An 18524-nucleotide genomic window follows, 5' to 3' on the forward strand; every position below is an offset into this window, starting at 1 on the left:
TAAATAAATTGCTACACGTGATCTCAATTTCTTGATAGTTTTGAATCAAAATTCTAGGTTTGGGTTTTTATTTTTATTTTTTCTTCTTTTTCCCAAAATAAATACAATCCTCCTATTCTTCCTTTATTTTTATTTATTTAAATTTTTTGGTGTACCCAGTGAGTGGCTTATTGCTTCGATTGATTTTGGTAGCGAGTTCCCTCAAATTTGTCAATACAACAAAATAAAAATAAATAAAAAAGAATTGAACAAAACATCGATTCCCCTTTAAAGCATAAGAATAGATTGAACGTTTTAAATTAAGGTTTTATGTCTAACAAATCGACCTCTCTCCATTCCCTATCTTCGGTGATCAATAAATGTGTGCCAAAATTTTAAGGACATGTCAATGCATGACAATTGAATTGCAAAAAGGAAATAAAAAAAAAAATGAAAAAGAAAAGAAGAAGAAGAGGACTAAAGATCTTTTAAATTGAATTGATTTATAATTTTGTACCCTAACTTGCTATTTGAAAGTCTACTGACTAATGCCGGCAACAACTGATGCAACACAGTGTGATCGTTTATTATACCATCATGCATTGAAAAATAAATGTAGTAATGTATGGATTTCTATTCCCCATACAAACGTAATATTATGATAACAATTTCATTTAAATTAATAGTCTTAGAAATGAAAAGATTTTATAATTCTTGCCATTGTAAATTTCAAGTAAATCTTGTTCTTTATAATCCTTAAATATTTGAAAAGCAAATCAATTTACAAATCTAATTTAAGAGTGCAATTTGACTACCATGTATCCTTTTATAAAAATTCAAGAGTTGCTGCACGCCTACTTGGATGACGCCTACTTCGATGAAGCCTACTTCGAGGACAAGGAGCTGTTGAAGAGGATTAAGCCTTAAGATGTGGTTACTTATAACGTTGACTAACAACTGGTAACCCAAACTCTTTCCTTTTTCTATTTGAAGAAGTCTGAGGGGCCCAGAGTTTCAGCACCACTCTAGTCACTCCCACTAAGAATTTTTTGCAGATCTATAGACCAGCGCGTTCCTCTTCGCAAGGAGATGAACGTGGTAACCCAGTTACAATAAGAGGAGATACAGTGTGAAGCGGTTTATTTATTTATTTTTTTTTATAAAACCCAATTTAACATTTAATTTTATTTTTTTTAAAAAAAAATGTGCCAATGAAGTGCTTTCAACTACTTAAAAATTAGGTTTAATTGAGAATGAGAACATTTAAATTTCAAACAGTTACAAATAAAAATTTCAATTTATAATTAGTATTTAAAATTCAGTTCATAAAATTTTGAATATTTAAATTTTAATTCTATCAAAAAATAAGCTTTCCGGGTTATACAAGAAAAATGTAGTTAAAAGAAATTGCTACATGCGATCTCAATTTATTGATTATTTTGAATCAAAATTCTAGGTTTGGGTTTTTTAAATATATATATATATGTATATATATATATATAGATTTTTCATCATTTAGTAATAGAATAGTGACTAAAAGTAGTCTATCAATCAGGATATAATTTGAGAATTAAAGGTGGAAACAATGTTACATAGACTTGTTACATTACCCATGATGCAACCTTATATTTGCACATTGTTGATGATCTATGAAGCACGGACACAGATACGGGACACGGGTACGACACGACACAGATACGGCGACACGGCAAATTTCAAAAAAATAGGACACGGACAGGGCGAGGATACGCCTATAAAATTTTATATATATATATATATATATATATTCAAAATATAATTATTAGAATCTTGTACAGATAAATAAAACAACAATAAAGAACAGAATTAATTTCAATAATTTCATCTCTGTTATAAGAAAGATATGGACAAGACAAAACAGAAAATAAATGAAAAATAAAGTTGATCCAAATTCCAAACGAAGATGTGCAGAAGAGACATAGCTATAATGAACTAAATATGTATATGAATAAATATATATACTTTCAGTCTTTCACAAAGTTTTGTTCATGTAACTTAAATATATATGTATATATATATATTTTGTTCATGAAGAGAGATAATTGAAGAAGAGGAGAGACTGAGAGGAGTGAGAGAAAAAAAATCTTGTCTCACAGAAGTGTCGGACCGTGTGTCCGAGCCTCGGACACGCGTGTCTAATAAAAAATAATATTTGGACATTTTACAGAAGTGTCGGACACGTGTCCGAGCCTCGGACACGGGTGTCGGTGTCCGAAAAGTATCCGACACGGGTACGGGACCCCTGAGAGGAGTGTCCGTGATTCATAGTTGATGATATTTGGAATATTATGTGAATTAATAAAAATGATTACTCACTCATGTTGGAATTAAGGATGACCATCTACGGATTTTTCTTCTTTCTTTTTTTTATTGGGTGTTAGTGAGAAGTTTGATGATGAATGTAAATAGTAGCAAACTCATCTCTCTCAATCACTTACGATAACACCGTGGAATTGATGGTCTTCAAATGAAAAGATTTCATTGTTTTATTTTTTTTTTTTTTTTTTTTTGATAAGTAAAAAAGATTTTATTGTTCTTGCCATTGTACATCTTCTTGTTCTTTATCCTTATATATTAACATTGCGAACCAATTTATCTACCACATGCTTTTACAAATCTAAATTTAAGGGTGCAATTTAGATTAAAAATGAGTACAACAACAAATCAAATAAGGGCCTTTGTTTCTCTCTGCTGTCTAACCTGGTTCTCTCTTGTAATACCCCCTAATTTCGAAACACGGGTTGATCAAGTCCGCGCACAAAATTAAGGGATATCAAAACAATTAAAGTATTTAATCAAGCACAGAATACAAAGTGAAATAAAAGAATAAATAATACGCTGAAGAAAAACTAATAAATAATAATTTTCATTAATTAATAACTCTCCAACAATTACAACTCGGGAATCCCATAACCCAATGACCCCTTAAAACATTATCTATAATCCAATACTACTTAAAAGTACACAAAATGAATAGATGAATAACAGTCTCACAGCTGCGGATCCTTAACCTCGAGACTGGAACTTCTAATAACCTGAAAAATAAATCATGGGTTAAACCCTACGAGCAAGTTCTCTCTACCAGACCTCTGAAAACCAATAAGTAGATCATCTCTGATCAAAATCCAACCTAATAAAGAATTTAACTTTAATATAGCATGATGTACATATATATAAATAATTATATATACTACATTAATCACATCCACTAATAGATTTATTAAATTTTCAAACCTATTAAATAATAATTAAAATAATAATCATACCTAGACCAATCCACCATTTCTTTTAAAAAAAAAATAAACTCCTTTAACCTGAATTCCATCCTAATCAGTTGTTTAATCACTTAAACAATAAATTATAATAAAAGAAATACTCTATTTAATCCCAACCCGATAATGATTTTAATTGTTTAAATCACATATCCAAAATCCAAGCTTTGACAAATCATCTATGTCTTCCCCAATATTATTTTATTAATATTAAATAATACACTAACCAGTAAGTACTAAACTATTCTCATTTAAGAATATCTAACCCTAATCCAATCCATACATACAACAACCATAGATGATATTTTAATTATCTAACACATAACAACGTAATTATGCTTTGGCAAATCAATCATGCCATTATAAATATTTTTATTTATATATTGGCAATTCAACCATGCCTCCATAAGTATATTTATTTATACATTGGCAATTCAACCATGCCTCCGTGTATGTATATTTTATACATTGGCAATTCAACCATGCCTCCACAGGTATATTTATTCATACATTTAATTAGCAATTCATCCATGCTTTCCATATATGTATTCTATTCATACAAATATTTAGGTAATATATTTAATCATTTGACAATTCATCCATGCCCACACTTTAACCATGAATTAACTTTAAAATTAACAATACGCTAAATCATACATAGCCATCACATGCATATTATACGCATATCATTAATTTAACAACCAGCCTATCAAGATATGCCAAATAAGAATGATAATATTAATCATCTTAAATGATTTTTATATATATATACCTACACATATATTATTTAATATATATATATATATATATAATTATTATATATGTGTATATATATATATATATATATATATATATATATACACACACTTCCTTCCATAACAAATTATTAATTTATTATATTTACACAAATTAGTGCAACTAAATATGTCAGAAATAGTTTCCTCTAAATACTCCATATTGGTTTAAATAGTTTTCCGACACTGTCTCACTAAAACATAAATATCTCCTAGTAGGATGGGAATCTGATAATGAAATTGGTACCATTGGAAAGAAGACGAAAAATCCTTGAATTTGAGCTCAAGAATGACCCAATTTCGATTTAAAATGACTAAGTTATGACCGTTTTAATTTCTAGTGTCGAATTAGGCCAACATAGTTTCCCACGCGCGCCCACGTGCTTACCATGCACTTGCATGCGCTAGATCCAAGCCTTTGTGTGTGCTGGTATTGGCTGAGCTCATGCGCTACGGTGAGCTCGCCCACACTGAATCAATCCACTGATCTGATCCCCCATTAATGGTGGAGATCCACGCGTATAATAACTCTGGTAGACAAACCGGATTAATCTACCTTTGATCATGGCACATCCATGTCTCACATCCACGGCACACTATACTTCCATGTACCGCGCCGTACTGAATCGCCAGCCTTTTTTTCACACGCCGATGAACAGAATCCTTCCCCCATTTTAATAATTTATTTAATTACCCAAAAATTATTAGATTAATTCTAAAAATATTTCAGAAATTATAAAACAATTCCAGAAAAATCCAGAAAAATCCCAGAAAATACAGAAAAATCCTATAAATTCTATAAACCCTTAAATAACCCTCTTGGGTCAAAAATCAAGCACAACAATTGATTTAACAATAAATACAACATATACATCTATCAATTTAAAAAAAAAAAAACAAAATTAAAATATAATAATTCATGCTTTTAATTTATCAGATATATCCATGATTTAATTAATAAAATTAATTAAAGCCTTAATGCTCAAGGTGAAATCTTTATGAGTTCTAAAAGGAAAGTTAGAGAAGAACTCGCCTGAAGGTTTCGAAACGAAACTGACGCTTTAAGCTTTAATTATCTCTTCCAATTCCGACATCCTCCTTTTCAGATCCGACCTCCTCCTTGTCAGCCCTTCTTCTTCCTCTCTTTCTGTCTGTTGTTTTTTATTTTTCTAACGTGTAAAACTTTTAACCCTAAACCCTTATGTGCATTTTTATACACCTTAAATTCCAAATCCTATTCCAACTAGTATTATGAGTTAAAATAATAACCTTTAAATAATTTATATCTATAAACATATATATATATATAAATATATATTCCTTCCATAATTAACCCATTAGTTAATTAAATCATATATACATATATATATCAATAAATATATATCTATATATATATCTTTCCATAACAATTATTAATTAATTAATTATATATATATATATATATATATATATATAATTGATACAAAAGTGATTATTTAAATAATTAAATAACCACGGACCTTCATTAATTAACCCAATAAGGTTTCATACAAGCCCAAGACCACATCTTTTGGTCCAACTTTCCTTAAGCCCAATCCAATTAATTTAAATAAATAAGATAATTAATTAAATACAGAAATTAAAATAACTAATTACATGAAGCACATAAACAAACAAGAATTTGCAACTAAGTCATACAATACCAATAAAATCAACACACCAATAATTCAATCAATAATCAACCACACAAACAATCAATTATCATACATAATCACGAAATATAACTAAATTAAAATAAGATAATTAATCTAGCACTCAATAAAATAAAATAAACCATTGAAAAATAAAATAAAATAATTAATCCTAATTAATAAATCCTTTAAAATTATCGGGGTATTACATTCTTCCCCCCTAACAAAAGGAATTCCGTCCTCGGAATTCACGAATCCATGAAATAAAAACTTTGATTATTTAATTTCAAATTTCATTATTCCTTTTATCCGTGTAGAAATTAACCCATCCACACATATTCATAATTAGCAGACACATCACGTAATTAGCTAATTCCATATTTATATAATTGATAAATATAAGTCCACACTAGAGACTCTCACTGGACTAAAGCAGTCTCAACCGGATAGTGGGTATCTCATGTAAAACGCACACAAAGGTGGTCACGAGTCCTCATTCTACCAGAGCCCACACATTCTTAAATCCAGCTACCCATCTTAATCGGCAATATACGCCTCCATCCTTACCACTGATCCTGAGACTCAAGCTCATATTGTGGCACATATATATATAATCCATTATATCCAAACATAAAAGTAAACTATCCAACCATATTATTTCAATGGCATGCCATCCAACTATTCCGTTGACCTGACACGAATAAGTAGGACTTAACTCTATGGTTAATCCGTTCCCTTATAAATATATAGGTAGGACTTAACTTCTTTGGTTAATCCGTTCCTGAAATGTCACTGTCCCATACCGGTGCATTAAACCATACAATCCATAAATAAATAGGTAGGACTTAACTATTCCGTTAAACCGTCCCTAAAATACCTCCATATTATTTTATTGGTGCATAAATCCATAAAACCCATATTTCATGCAATATATATAATAAATATATGATTAAATTATATGCCAATACCTGATTAAAATCACATAAATACAAATTAAAATTGCTTGAATAATATTAAACAACCAAATCTTTCATTCACAACATGTAAGTTAATTAAAATTCCATATGGTTCAAGTCCTTAGCATATTAATGAATATTATACATTCTTAGATTTTAACCAATCTATTTCAACCATTTAAATCAGCTACTTTGACCTAAATAACCTTGAATCACCCCAATCCTCAAAACAGAACTTAAAAACCAATTCTGCAACTACATTCATCCTCCCTGAACAATACTAAGTGTAGAAGTAATAACTTTCCACAATTCAGTTTTCTACTCTATCTTGCACTTGCATTTACTGTGTGAACGTAAACTATCAAGCTTCGTAATCTATGCCATTCAATCGATTTCCACAATAGATATTGTCTCTCTATATACTAATTTAGCATACGATTCTGGCGCCTATATTCCTTCCTCCCCAAATACCTTCCAAATCAGTGTCTTACCATTTTCGGATAAAACTCAACGATTTACCATGAGGACGCACTAACGGACTGAATATAGAATACAATGAATCCTAACCTTAAGCTCTAATTAAAAGAGTACACAACGCGGAAGTCACACAACGAAAGACACCCTAGGGACACTTGAACCTGGAGTGCTCTGATACAAACTGTAATACCCCCTAATTTCGAAACACGGGTTGATCAAGTCCGCGCACAAAATTAAGGGATATCAAAACAATTAAAGTATTTAATCAAGCACAGAATACAAAGTGAAATAAAAGAATAAATAATACGCTGAAGAAAAACTAATAAATAATAATTTCCATTAATTAATAACTCTCCAACAATTACAACTCGGGAATCCCATAACCCAATGACCCCTTAAAACATTATCTATAATCCAATACTACTTAAAAGTACACAAAATGAATAGATGAATAACAGTCTCACAGCTGCGGATCCTTAACCTCGAGACTGGAACTTCTAATAACCTGAAAAATAAATCATGGGTTAAACCCTACGAGCAAGTTCTCTCTACCAGACCTCTGAAAACCAATAAGTAGATCATCTCTGATCAAAATCCAACCTAATAAAGAATTTAACTTTAATATAGCATGATGTACATATATATAAATAATTATATATACTACATTAATCACATCCACTAATAGATTTATTAAATTTTCAAACCTATTAAATAATAATTAAAATAATAATCATACCTAGACCAATCCACCATTTCTTTTAAAAAAAAAATAAACTCCTTTAACCTGAATTCCATCCTAATCAGTTGTTTAATCACTTAAACAATAAATTATAATAAAAGAAATACTCTATTTAATCCCAACCCGATAATGATTTTAATTATTTAAATCACATATCCAAAATCCAAGCTTTGACAAATCATCTATGTCTTCCCCAATATTATTTTATTAATATTAAATAATACACTAACCAGTAAGTACTAAACTATTCTCATTTAAGAATATCTAACCCTAATCCAATCCATACATACAACAACCATAGATGATATTTTAATCATCTAACACATAACAACGTAATTATGCTTTGGCAAATCAATCATGCCATTATAAATATTTTTATTTATATATTGGCAATTCAACCATGCCTCCATAAGTATATTTATTTATACATTGGCAATTCAACCATGCCTCCGTGTATGTATATTTTATACATTGGCAATTTAACCATGCCTCCACAGGTATATTTATTCATACATTTAATTAGCAATTCATCCATACTTTCCATATATGTATTCTATTCATACAAATATTTAGGTAATATATTTAATCATTTGACAATTCATCCATGCCCACACTTTAACCATGAATTAACTTTAAAATTAACAATACGCTAAATCATACATAGCCATCACATGCATATTATACGCATATCATTAATTTAACAACCAGCCTATCAAGATATGCCAAATAAGAATGATAATATTAATCATCTTAAATGATTTTTATATATATATACCTACACATATATTATTTAATATATATATATATATACACACACACACACTTCCTTCCATAACAAATTATTAATTTATTATATTTACACAAATTAGTGCAACTAAATATGTCAGAAATAGTTTCCTCTAAATACTCCATATTGGTTTAAATAGTTTTCCGACACTGTCTCACTAAAACATAAATATCTCCTAGTAGGATGGGAATCTGATAATGAAATTGATACCATTGGAAAGAAGACGAAAAATCCTTGAATTTGAGCTCAAGAATGACCCAATTTCGATTTAAAATGACTAAGTTATGACCGTTTTAATTTCTAGTGTCGAATTAGGCCAACATAGTTTCCCACGCGCGCCCACGTGCTTACCATGCACTTGCATGCGCTGGATCCAAGCCTTTGTGTGTGCTGGTATTGGCTGAGCTCATGCGCTACGGTGAGCTCGCCCACACTGAATCAATCCACTGATCTGATCCCCCATTAATGGTGGAGATCCACGCGTATAATAACTTTGGTAGACAAACCGGATTAATCTACCTTTGATCATGGCACATCCATGTCTCACATCCACGGCACACTATACTTCCATGTACCGCGCCGTACTGAATCGCCAGCCTTTTTTTCACACGCCGATGAACAGAATCCTTCCCCCATTTTAATAATTTATTTAATTACCCAAAAATTATTAGATTAATTCTAAAAATGTAAAACAATTCCAGAAAAATCCAGAAAAATCCCAGAAAATACAGAAAAATCCTATAAATTCTATAAACCCTTAAATAACCCTCTTGGGTCAAAAATCAAGCACAACAATTGATTTAACAATAAATACAACATATACATCTATCAATTTTAAAAAAAAAACAAAAATAAAATATAATAATTCATGCTTTTAATTTATCAGATATAACCATGATTTAATTAATAAAATTAATTAAAGCCTTAATGCTCAAGGTGAAATCTTTATGAGTTCTAAAAGGAAAGTTAGAGAAGAACTCGCCTGAAGGTTTCGAAACGAAACCGACGCTTTAAGCTTTAATTATCTCTTCCAATTCCGACATCCTCCTTTTCAGATCCGACCTCCTCCTTGTCAGCCCTTCTTCTTCCTCTCTCTCTGTCTGTTGTTTTTTATTTTTCTAACGTGTAAAACTTTTAACCCTAAACACTTATGTGCATTTTTATACACCTTAAATTCCAAATCCTATTCCAACTAGTATTATGAGTTAAAATAATAACCTTTAAATAATTTATATCTATAAACATATATATATATATAAATATATATTCCTTCCATAATTAACCCATTAGTTAATTAAATCATATACACATATATATATCAATAAATATATATCTTTCCATAACAATTATTAATTAATTAATTATATATATATATATATATATATATATATATATAATTGATACAAAAGTGATTATTTAAATAATTAAATAACCACGGACCATCATTAATTAACCCAATAAGGTTTCATACAAGCCCAAGACCACATCTTTTGGTCCAACTTTCCTTAAGCCCAATCCAATTAATTTAAATAAATAAGATAATTAATTAAATACAGAAATTAAAATAACTAATTACATGAAGCACATAAACAAACAAGAATTTGCAACTAAGTCATACAATACCAATAAAATCAACACACCAATAATTCAATCAATAATCAACCACACAAACAATCAATTATCATACATAATCACGAAATATAATTTAATTAAAATAAGATAATTAATCTAGCACAAAAATAAAATAAAATAATTAATCCTAATTAATAAATCCTTTAAAATTATCGGGTATTACATATCTCTACCGCATCAACAAGAAGAAGAAACAGCTGTCTGACCTGGTTTCTTTGGTCTTAGCATGTGCAAGGGTATGGTTTTGAGGTAAGAGGATAGTAACTGCGATGCATATCTGAAGGAATTTTAGTTTGTGGAGCATGACCTGCCGGGGAAGACGACGTATGAATTACATATTGGCCGTGCAGTTGTGGGTACCAGACCACCAAATTATACCTAAAATCATTACATCCACAGAGACATGCATCCACATATAAAATACATTCAACTTTTCAAAACAGTGAACTATGATGCATAACAGTACCATATACCTAAAATCTAAACAAACAAGTCTCCACATATAAAATTTCATTCTGAAATACAAATTCTCAAAACAGTTTACTATGCACAAAAATAACAAAGTCACTTTTTCAACTACCAAGTAGCTCTCACAAGAAGTTCTACCCTCCTTTTTGTAATCTCTCCTTTATCCAAGTAACATCATCCTGAATGGCTTTCAAATCCCTCTCCAGGGCTTTGAATCTCCCCAGTGTGACTGGGGCATCATCCTTCTCATAAGCAGATATCAGTGCCATACCGCAGGATATGTCATCTCCTGTTACTTCTTGATGCTCAGCAGCCTTCGCCTTCTCCTTCTCCTTCTCCTTCTCCTTCTCCTGAGCATGTCTAATAGCCACACCACAAGCCACAACATACTCAGGCTTCAACCTTATTTGAAGCTTGCTCTCAAACTGTGCCTGTACCACTTCTCTAAGTTTGGGAATGTTTGAACATCCCCCAACCAACACAATCTCATGCAGGCGGCCATACTTGTCCTTCGCAAACTTCCTCAAATAACACCTTATCATCTTAACCAGAGACACGAAAAGATACCCATTGAGCTCCTCAAACTTGGGGCGCGTGAAGGAGGTGCTGTAATCAACCCCGTCTAACAACTGTTTCACCTCCACCTCGACAAGATCATTTGATGACAGCGAAATTTTCGCCTTTTCGCAGGGGATGAGTAGTCGATTGATCACAGCCATGTTAGCATGGACACCACGGTGCCTCTTATTGAACTCATCCCGAATGTGAAGCGCCATATTCATGTCCATCCTTTCACCACAAATTTTATCATCTGTAGTAGTTTCTTCGTATTCCAATCTGTCTTGTCCCACACTGAACAAGGTCACATTTGACGCCGTCCCACCTACATCTACAATCAAAACGTTTTTGATGACAGGATTCCTAATCTCCTTCTCGTAACCATACGCAGAGACTACAGCGGTAACTTCAGTGTGGGTCCCAGCCAGCCTGAGATCTGCAAATGCAATTGCATTTTGAATACCATCCACCCTGGCATTCCGATTCTCTAACTTGTTGGGTAAGGCACAAGCCACATCCACGATGCAGACCCCAAGGGACTTCTCGGCCGTCTTCTTGATCTCTTCAATGATTAAAGAAGATACAGCTTCGGGAGACAAATGTTTTTCCACTCCTTTGATGGTCACATTTATCCAAGGCGCGTCGTCTTCATGTAAATCTTCAATCATGTGCACACCAATGGGAGCAGGCAACTTGGAATGGAGGGCACTCGCTGTGTAGCCAACGAATCTCAGGGGACCTACAAAAAGAGAAAAAAATATTAAGGTGCTATTTATATTAAGGTACTAAATCAAGATTAAGCATCTAACCAGTAATTGTATTTTCGCGATTCATAGGAAAAAGTTCCTTCGCAGCATCGCCAATTAATGGCCCGGAGTCCGTAAAAGAAACGTAACAAGGAAGTGAGGCTGCTATTGTTGCAACGTTTCCTTCAATAACAGCTAGGGAACAGCACGTGGTGCCGAAATGAATGCCCACAGTCGGTCCCTCTTTGTTTAATTCCATTGCTTTACTCTTGGCCCGTACCTGAAAACACAGCAGGAATCTTAAACGTGAGATGGAGACCCAAGGAAAAAACAAGAAGAAGAACAGAATCAGAGAATGGCAGAAAACGATATACCTGAAGCATCCCATCGTTTCCGTCGGAGGAGGGAGCCATTTCTGCAAAAACTCTCCCAGTCGGTCCCTCTTTGTTTAATTCCATTGCTTTTCTCTTGGCCCGTACCTGAAAACGGAGCAGGAATCTTAAACGTGAGATGGAGACCCGGGGAAAAAAAGAAGAAAGAGAGCAAACAGAATCAGAGAATGGCAGAAAACGATATACCTGACCCATCCCATCGTTTCCATCGTCGGAGGAAACCATTTCAAGCAAAACCCAATCAGCCAAATGCTACTGCAACAAAAGAAATTCAAGCAAAACCCATGAACGAAAATACTATGAGGTGCCACAAAAACTAATAAATTGAAAAACATAATCAGCCAAATTAGCCAATTCAATGAATGAATGAAAGATCTCAGCACGACAACACATAGTCACTTGTCAGCAAAACAATGAATCTTCTATACTTGAACATTTGTATAAATGAATACATTCATTATTGTTGATTTCATAAAAAAAAACAGAGATTTATTACTGTAAGTGTTCCCTACAAAAATTATTGAATTCACACAAGAAATAAATGAATGAAAGCTTAACGTCATGGACATCCTTCAACAATATATCAACCTTTTCTTTCTCGTGGAAATTAATTAACAAAACATGTATATAGTGTGCAGTGTATACTGCTTTTGATAATTAGTCCCAATTCCCAAAACTGTTTCCTCCGCAATAACTTAGCTCTAGAGAGATTTGTCATTTGTCTTATCTCAATTTTCAATACAACTCATAACTCACATCACATTCGCTCACAAACAACACGAAATGCCCTCACATGGCAAAAATCAAGCAAGATGCACTTAGAGCATGTTCATCTCAATTAGGGACACTTTGGACAAATTCTGAAAATGATTGAAACTTGAAGAAACAAAATCAAATCACATTTCACATTTCAGCTATCAAATCCCAATTTCCAATTTTGAAAACTATATAACACCTCTAAACATTTCAGCCCTTGGGATTTTCAGAAATTAAGCATCACAAATGATCCGCATACATTAGCATATATGCATTGAAGATCAATCATGTCAAAAAGTTCCAAGAGAAACCATATACATGCATAGAACACGTATAGATATCAAAGATTGTGTCTCCACTAATTTCAGAATTTATTTGCACGCTTAATGACATTCAAGTTCCTTTCCAAAATTATCCAACTCATCCCAATTATCCAATTGAAATACAACAGAATTTCAAATACAACTTATCCAAATTGAACATCACAACTCAGCTATTGAACAATTTCAAAACATCAATTATGAAATTTCAGAATTTCAAAGTCTTAACACATGGATATGAACTTGTGTGAACATGCTTTCCATTAGTATAATCAAGAGTGCAACTTCAGAATATTTTTCAATGTCAAACTCTCAAGCATAAATATCAACTACAATGCCCAAACAATTCCCAAAGATTTTTAACACTCAACATCAAACTATCGTCATGGTCTTCCCTCAAAAATTTATTTCTCGACTCAATCAAACGGCAACACTCTCAAAACCATTTTTAGAAGATAAAGTCTCATTAGAAATTTGAACTAAACAGTTTAAATCAATAACAAGAATCAAATTCCAAAATTCAGAATTTTAGAATCCAAAGTTCAAGTCACACACGTGTATATATATATATAAACTTCTCCAATGCCTCAGCCCATCACAATTTCAGATCACAAATCATATACGTCATCGATATATATCTAAACTACCCAAACTTCACAGCCCATCACAGTCACAACTTCTCCACTATTTCAGAACACACATCATCTATATATATGATCACAGACATCGCAGCCACAGCCTAAAACAAAAATTCCCAAACTTCAAACCACATATATGCATATCCGGAATATATACCAACATCAAAACTGAAACAATCAAACCATGTATATCACAGATTCTCAGAAATTAAAAACACAAATATATCATCTCAGATTCACAGCCCCGTCAATTTTTCTCAAAATACCAAATCACAATGTATATCATGAATCTAGATCATCATAAAATTCAAACTACTAATCTCAGTAATTAGAAAAATCAAAACCCTTATTCTCAGACTTTTTACACAAGGATACTCACAAGTACACACATATATTTAGATAAAAAGAGGAAGAGGAAGGGATAAGGATGCTTACCCGAGTGAGAATATCAGAGAAAGATGGAGAGAGGGATTGTGACCAGCGACGGCTTGAGAAATAGCCGGAGAAAACGCAGCGACGGCCTGAAAATTGGCCCGCGATGGAGAAGATTGCCGGAGATACGGCCTGAGATGAGAACGACGGCCGGAGGAATGGCCAATGAGAATCCGAGAGATAGAGAACTTAGGCCAGAGAATCGCCGAAGAAAATGCAGCGACGGCCTGAGAAATGGCCGGAGAAGACGCAGCGGCGGCTTGACCAGAGAGAAGGGGTGTTGGTGGCTTGTGGTTTCGGGTGAAGTGTGGTGGATGAGAGATGGGGAGATGGAATGGAGGTAGAGTGGTGGCTTCGGTGGAGGGATGAGGTGGTGTGGAGAGATGGAGGATTAGAGAGATGATGAGGAGGTTAGGGTTTGGCGGAGAGAGAGAGAAGATGGATAGACGGAGGCACGAGAGAGAAGATATGCAACGCGTAGGGAAGAGCGAGCACGTATAAAGACTATTTGCTTCGCTTTCCTGCTGTTTTTCTTTTGTATGTTTGGGAGAGAGGGAAGAAAGAAAGAAAGAAAGAAGGAAAGAGAGAGAAAAGTAAGAAAAGGTAAAGAGAAGATATATAAAAAAAAAAAAAAAAAAAAATCAGGTTTTTAGAAATTATTAAACTGAAGAGTTAAAAATCTAGGTTTGGGTATTTATTTTTATTTTTTGAACTTTAAAATTCTAGGTTTAGGTACAACAACAACATTAACGTTTTATGTCTGACAAATCGATCTCTCTCCAAACCCTATCTTCAGTGATCGATTAATGTGTACCAAAATTTTAACATAATATTAAGATAACACTTTTATTTGAATTGATAGTCTTAAAAATGAAAAGATTTTATAGTTCTTGCCATCGTAAATTTCAAGTAAATTTTGTTCTTTATAATCCTTAAATATTAGAAAAGCAAATCAATTTACAAATCTAATTTTACACCACCTTAATGTTTTTATTTATTTATTTATTTTATGAATTTCAACAACTAAATTTTTTCACAATGACAATTGAGTGTTGGACTTGTACTTTTGGGGACACCGAATTATTGGATTTGAAATTAAAAGAAATTTAGCTAAGTTACAATTAATTTTGGGAAAACAGTTTAAGAAAAATAACTTAATTTTAAAGAATAGTGAATTTTTTGAAATTAATCTGTTCTTGGAGAACTAAACCGAACAAGTCTGAAGTTATAAATGCATTGGACCAATGTCCAATCTGTCTATCTGAAGATAAGGAACAAAACCCATTGAAACCCAAGTTACACATTATTGGAATTGGTTTGGACTTAAGATGTTGTTGGGTTCAATTTGAAATGGCCCAAGCTTGAATAACAAAAGTAGTGGATTTGGGTTCCATTGACCACCTAAATGCCGACTTTATCCATTGCATCTTTTTTCATATGAAAACCAAGGCGGTGTTTTGGGGAGTTTCTAAACCTAAACATTAAGGTGGTGTTGGGTGTTTGGGTCAGTGTGATGCTATTTTGATCATTTATTTATTTGTTATTTTTATGGGAGCTCATTTTAACATTTAATTTTAAAAAATAAAAAATATGACAATGAAGTGCTTTCAGTGGCAAGATTGTGAATACTACTAAAAAAAAAAAAAAAAAAATGGTTTAATTCAGAAATAGAATATTTAAATTTCAAACAGTTGCAAATAAAAAATTTAATTTATAATTAGTTTTTAAAATTCAATTCACAAAATTTTGAGTATTTAAATTTTAATTCTATCAAGCAATAAGCTTTCCGGGTTTGTACAAGAAAAATGTAGTTAAATAAATTGCTACACGTTATCTCAATTTCTTGATAGTTTTGAATCAAAATTCTAGGTTTGGGTTTTTATTTTTATTTTTTCTTCTTTTTCCCAAAATAAATACAATCCTCCTATTCTTCCTTTATTTTTATTTATTTAAATTTTTTGGTGTACCCAGTGAGTGGCTTATTGCTTCGTTTGATTTTGGTAGCGAGTTCCCTCAAATTTGTCAATACAACAAAATAAAAATAAATAAAAAAGAATTGAACAAGAACATCGATTCCCCTTTAAAGCATAAGAATAGATTGAACGTTTTAAATTAAGGTTTTATGTCTAACAAATCGACCTCTCTCCATGCCCTATCTTCGGTGATCAATAAATGTGTGCCAAAATTTTAAAGACATGTCAATGCATGACAATTGAATTGCAAAAAGGAAATAAAAAAAAAAATGAAAAAGAAAAGAAGAAGAAGAGGACTAAAGATCTTTTAAATTGAATTGATTTATAATTTTGTACCTTAACTTGCTATTTGAAAGTCTACTGACTAATGCCGGCAACAACTGATGCAACACAGTGTGATCGTTTATTATACCATCATGCATTGAAAAGTAAATGTAGTAATGTATGGATTTCTATTCCCCATACAAACGTAATATTATGATAACAATTTCATTTAAATTAATAGTCTTAAAAATGAAAAGATTTTATAATTCTTGCCATTGTAAATTTCAAGTAAATCTTGTTCTTTATAATCCTTAAATATTTGAAAAGCAAATCAATTTACAAATCTAATTTAAGAGTGCAATTTGACTACCATGTATCCTTTTATAAAAATTCAAGAGTTGCTGCACGCCTACTTGGATGACGCCTACTTCGATGAAGCCTACTTCGAGGACAAGGAGCTGTTGAAGAGGATTAAGCCTTAAGATGTGGTTACTTATAACGTTGACTAACAACTGGTAACCCAAACTCTTTCCTTTTTCCATTTGAAGAAGTCTGAGGGGCCTAGAGTTTCAGCACCACTCTAGTCACTCCCACTAAGAATTTTTTGCAGATCTATAGACCAGCGCGTTCCTCTTCGCAAGGAGATGAACGTGGTAACCCAATTACAATAAGAGGAGATACAGTGTGAAGCGGTTTATTTATTTATTTTTTTTATAAAACCCAATTTAACATTTAATTTTATTTTTTTTTAAAAAAAATGTGCCAACGAAGTGCTTTCAACTACTTAAAAATTAGGTTTAATTGAGAATGAGAACATTTAAATTTCAAACAGTTACAAATAAAAATTTCAATTTATAATTAGTATTTAAAATTCAGTTCATAAAATTTTGAATATTTAAATTTTAATTCTATCAAAAAATAAGCTTTCCGGGTTATACACGAAAAATGTAGTTAAAAGAAATTGCTACATGCGATCTCAATTTATTGATTATTTTGAATCAAAATTCTAGGTTTGGGTTTTTTAAATACATATATATATATATATATATATATATATGTATGTATATATATATATATATAGATTTTTCATCATTTAGTAATAGAATAGTGACTAAAAGTAGTCTATCAATCAGGATATAATTTGAGAATTAAAGGTGGAAACAATGTTACATAGACTTGTTACATTACCCATGATGCAACCTTATATTTGCACATTGTTGATGATCTATGAAGCACGGACACAGATACGGGACACGGGTACGACACGACACAGATACGGCGACACGGCAAATTTCAAAAAAATAGGACACGGACAGGGCGAGGATACGCCTATAAAATTTTATATATATATATATATATATATATATATTCAAAATATAATTATTAGAATCTTGTACAGATAAATAAAACAACAATAAAGAACAGAATTAATTTCAATAATTTCATCTCTGTTATAAGAAAGATATGGACAAGACAAAACAGAAAATAAATGAAAAATAAAGTTGATCCAAATTCCAAACGAAGATGTGCAGAAGAGACATAGCTATAATGAACTAAATATGTATATGAATAAATATATATACTTTCAGTCTTTCACAAAGTTTTGTTCATGTAACTTAAATATATATATAT

The 18524-nt window shown here is 31.9% G+C and overlaps 1 protein-coding gene across 1 annotated transcript; it reads right to left on the reverse strand.

Moving 5' to 3' along the window:
- Window positions 1–10776: 10776 nt before the first annotated feature.
- LOC132293538 (uncharacterized) lies at window positions 10777–15161 on the reverse strand. The gene is made up of 5 exons (XM_059791065.1): window positions 14659–15161; window positions 12696–12764; window positions 12492–12596; window positions 12181–12397; window positions 10777–12110 (listed from the first exon to the last, which is right to left on the reverse strand). Exons 2-5 carry the CDS (start codon window positions 12732–12734, stop codon window positions 10948–10950), a joined length of 1524 nt encoding a protein of 507 aa, XP_059647048.1. The 5' UTR covers window positions 12735–12764; window positions 14659–15161; the 3' UTR covers window positions 10777–10947.
- Between the last annotated feature and the right edge of the window lie 3363 nt (window positions 15162–18524).

Source organism: Cornus florida, unplaced genomic scaffold, assembly GCF_030987335.1.
Source record: "Cornus florida cultivar Cherokee Brave unplaced genomic scaffold, ASM3098733v1 CherokeeBrave_3.0.0_Hap2_Chr02, whole genome shotgun sequence".
Taxonomy (NCBI): Eukaryota; Viridiplantae; Streptophyta; class Magnoliopsida; order Cornales; family Cornaceae; genus Cornus; species Cornus florida.